The 3,934-nt window shown below is 38.5% G+C and overlaps 1 protein-coding gene across 1 annotated transcript in view; it reads right to left on the reverse strand.

The window, feature by feature from the left end:
* LOC103472759 (putative ferric-chelate reductase 1) overlaps nucleotides 1-1,610 on the reverse strand; it is a 9,957-nt gene extending 8,347 nt beyond the window's left edge. The window contains exons 1-2 of the mRNA XM_008422591.2: nucleotides 1,508-1,610; nucleotides 20-152 (exon numbers count right to left, since the gene is read on the reverse strand). Of these exons, the coding sequence (XP_008420813.1) occupies nucleotides 20-150 (131 nt within the window). The 5' untranslated portion in view covers nucleotides 151-152; nucleotides 1,508-1,610. The remainder of the gene's footprint in view (nucleotides 1-19; nucleotides 153-1,507) is intronic.
* Between the last annotated feature and the right edge of the window lie 2,324 nt (nucleotides 1,611-3,934).

Raw genomic sequence — 3,934 nt, forward strand, 5'->3', positions numbered from 1 at the left:
TGCTACTGTGGTTGCATTGTTAGCTGATGCTACTGTGGTTGCATTGCTGGCTGATGCTGCTGTAGTTGCAATACTGCCCTGAGCATGGATGACCATAAATTCCAAGGATAGTGTCACCAACAGAACAATGAGAATCAGTCGTTTATCCATGCCTTCAGGAAAGAGAAGATAATTTAATTAAGCATTGTAATGTAAGGACAAAAGTAGCTTCAGTTAGATGTGAGATGAGATTTTCTTTCAAAGTAAAAATATTTAAATGTGTTATTATTTTCTTATAAATATATTTTCTTACTGACAGTCTGTGAAAAAAAGTCTAATTAAATGTTTCAGAATTTACAGAAAATACCAGAAACAACTTAAGTTGAAATTCAGGCCTCTTAAGAAAACAACTGTTTCAAGATGCACAGTAATGAGGTACTTGACGAAGAACAAACTTCATAGTTGAAGATGGGCATTACTACGCAAAAGCCACCAAGCACCCTGCTTACAATACGCCAAACAGCACAGAGAGAAGCATCAAAATTTCTGAAACCAAGTCATTTGTATCGATTTGACCAAAGCTGAACTTTTTCTCCACCAAGGCCTGTGACAAAAGGCACACCGTTCCTTTCGACACCCCTCTGCGAGTCACAGAGGGGTATGACTGATATTTTGAGTTTGTGTGAGCCCCAACTTGGTCAAAATGAACTGCAGGATGAATGCAGCATGTTATCAGAAAATAGTGGAGGAACATTTTCTCTCATCAGCCTGGAAGCTGCACATGAGTTGTACCTGAACAATCCAACACGACAACGATCCAAAGCACAAGGACAAGTTCAGCTGTCATTGGCTACAGCAGAACAAACTGAAGGTTCTGGAGTGGCCATCTCAGTCTAATGAGTTCAATGTCATTGAGTCACTCTGGGGAAAGCTCAAACATTCAGTTTATGGAAGAMAGCCCAGGAATTCACTGGAGCTGSAGACGTTTTGCMAAGAACMGGCAGTTTTACCATCATAGTAATGGTTTTATGGAATCTACCACAACAGATTCCAAGCAGTCATTGATGTTAAAGAAGAGAAAGCATGATATTAAGAACTGAGTTGTGTGTACTTTTCATCAAGATCTCTTGGGTTGTTTCTGTTGAGCTTAAGATTTAATATACTAAACACAGTTGTTTGACAGTCAATGATCCCACCCAACCCTAACAACCACTCATCAGCCTTGGAGTGAAAAGAACGTTTTTGTGCCATATTTGTAGAATCTGTTCCACAAAATCTACCTGTCTGATAGCATATATATATAGACACACAAAATTAGTGCAACTCAGAAAACAATGTATGAACAAAGAAATAAATTAGTTGACAAATAATGAATTTTTACACTTTTATATGCCTGAAGAATTTCAAACGACTGGTTGAGTAAGTTTCTTTATACATTTCAGCGTTTAACAGTTCTAYCTCTATATGGTTGAAACAGTTTTTGTAAAATAATAATTCAAAACAGACAGTGGTTGCTCTTGTAACCTACCTATAGATTTTATTCTCCTTAGTGCAAAAGATAATTCCTTGAACAGGGCTAGTTTTATTCCCAGGTATGACTCGCAGTGTCCTCTGATTCTCAGGTAAATGTGTGACCACTATTTAAGTCTCACATACAGGGAGGAGACGCTACAGTAAAGAATGAGGGGAGTGAAAGAAACTGTACAGGTGCGGTATGTTATGTGGTGAGTTTACTTCTTAAAGGTTTCAAAGATGGGATTATGTCAGATATTTCACTAAGAAAACACTAAGAAGTTTTCTTTGTTCGTATGTGATTACGCAGGATGTCGCATAATACTATCTCACAGATAGAAAATATTCTGTCTGTGAGATAGAATATTTTCACATTCTATCTCACAGAAGTTTACTTGGTCAACTTTCTTTAATCTAAAAACATAGTAGAAATAAAGCAGTAGTTTTTCAGCCTACTTAAAAAAAAAATCTAGATTTTTTTTTCTTTTATTGTCCAAGTGTCATTTGAAGTACGCAGAGCGACGCATCAAATTAGATCATTTGTTCAGCATAGATTAAGTGAACATTTGGGAACTCCCTCAAAACAATAGGTCTGTACAGAAGTATGTAATATCTTGGAAAGTAAGGAGGAAATAACCCATAAGATATCTGTTATATCAAGCCCATTCACATCAGAAATAATGGTGGAAACATATAGCCAGCTCACAAAGTAAGAAAAACTAGTTCAATCTGGAGAAACTCAGACGGACAAAAGGGAACAATTAAAAGATTTAATGACAGGAATGAATAACAGTTGTTTTGCGCTAATTTGAGCTGAGATTTGATGTGAACTCGATGAACATCCCGATAACTGATTAGGGATACTCTCCCCCGGGGCCCGACACTGGTGGTGGTGGTCGGGAAAGGGTGCCATCCTAGAGCCGAAGGATGTGGGTGGAGAAGGGGAGGTGGTGSGTTGAACGCAGCTGGGAAGCGGCTGACGGCTTGGGTGTGGATCCTTTTATGCAGAGCCTGATTGCTGATTGAACGCGCCGGGTGAGGTCCAGCGCTGAGGTCGGATATGAGCATAACGTCGATGGGAGAACGGAGGGGGCGGAGTCTTCCAGTCTGCACTTTCGCTAAAGCTCCATATTATATACAACAGTCTTTTGTATTGGGACAGTGTTAGCGCTCTGATTTCCTTTTTTACCCCACTTTTTCACATGTAATGTCATTTATATTTCGCTTGAATGGAATCTGTATTCCACCTCAGCCTAGTAACACTTTAACTCCTGATTATAATGTTTCTTCTTTACTCTGCTTATAATTCATCTCCATCACAAAGTCTGACAGAAAAGCCGTTCTGAAGATGTAGCTGTTGTCCAACTTGCACTTGCAACTCATGTACTGTTGATTTCTTTTCTTTGCATGTAAACTTGAACCAGTAGTTTAGGTGCTGAAGAACTAAACCACTGACTTAGCGCTGCTGCAGTGTTAACTCAACGCTCAGGAGGTGTGCGGCAAATGTCACGGCTGGAAAAGTGAGGTGGGGTTGACCCATTAGACTGTTGCTTTTTGAAACCACAAACAAAAAAGCCATGTAGAAGCACACATGGGGTATGAGCAACTCGGCTGGGCCTCGCAGAGTAAAAGATCGTGGGTCCAAATAACCCCATCTTTTAAACCCGCGGAAGGGTTAGATATCAATACTAAAATAACAATTCACCGGTTTCTCTGTGTTGCCCTGCGACAGACTAGCGACCTGTACAGGGTGATCTCGCCTCTCGCCTGGAACGTTAGCTGGAGATAGGCACCAGCAACCCTCCCGACCCCACTAAGGGACAAAGGTGTAAAGAAAATGGATGAATGGATGGATATTTTGTTTTTTACCCAGGGACATTTGAACATCTTGGATCTGGCATTTGGCGACCAATGATCTCTGAGCAGCTTTTTATTTACTTTAAGTACTAAGACTTTGATTTATGTCTACATATAAAATAATTTATCGTCACAAATTGGAGCAGAATAAGCAAAACAGGTTGGGGTTTTACATCTAGAAACACCAGGTTGCAGATTGTCTAAAGGTTCCCTTCAGATAATCCAGCAGGATGCAGGAAGGCAAAACATAAAGGGAACAACACTCTAAAAAGAAAAAAGTTGATCCAACTTAATTGAATTACTTCTGTAGGTAACAAGTAATTCAATTAAGTTGGATCAACATATATTTTTTAGTTTGTTTAACTTGATAAATGTAGGTCAGTCTAACTCAATTTATTTACTTTAATTCATATACAAATTTTTAATCCCTCTAACTTAAATTTATAGAAAGTCAACTCAAAAATTTAAGTTGTTTTAACTTAAAAAATGAAACTACCCCAAAGTCGTTTTGTACATATTTTGTACTTATAATAATGCTGAAATATAAATCACTTTTAAAGTATGTTTTAGCTTTTACAATAGGAGT

The sequence above is a fragment of the Poecilia reticulata genome, linkage group LG11 (assembly GCF_000633615.1).
Source record: "Poecilia reticulata strain Guanapo linkage group LG11, Guppy_female_1.0+MT, whole genome shotgun sequence".
Classification (NCBI taxonomy): domain Eukaryota; kingdom Metazoa; phylum Chordata; class Actinopteri; order Cyprinodontiformes; family Poeciliidae; genus Poecilia; species Poecilia reticulata.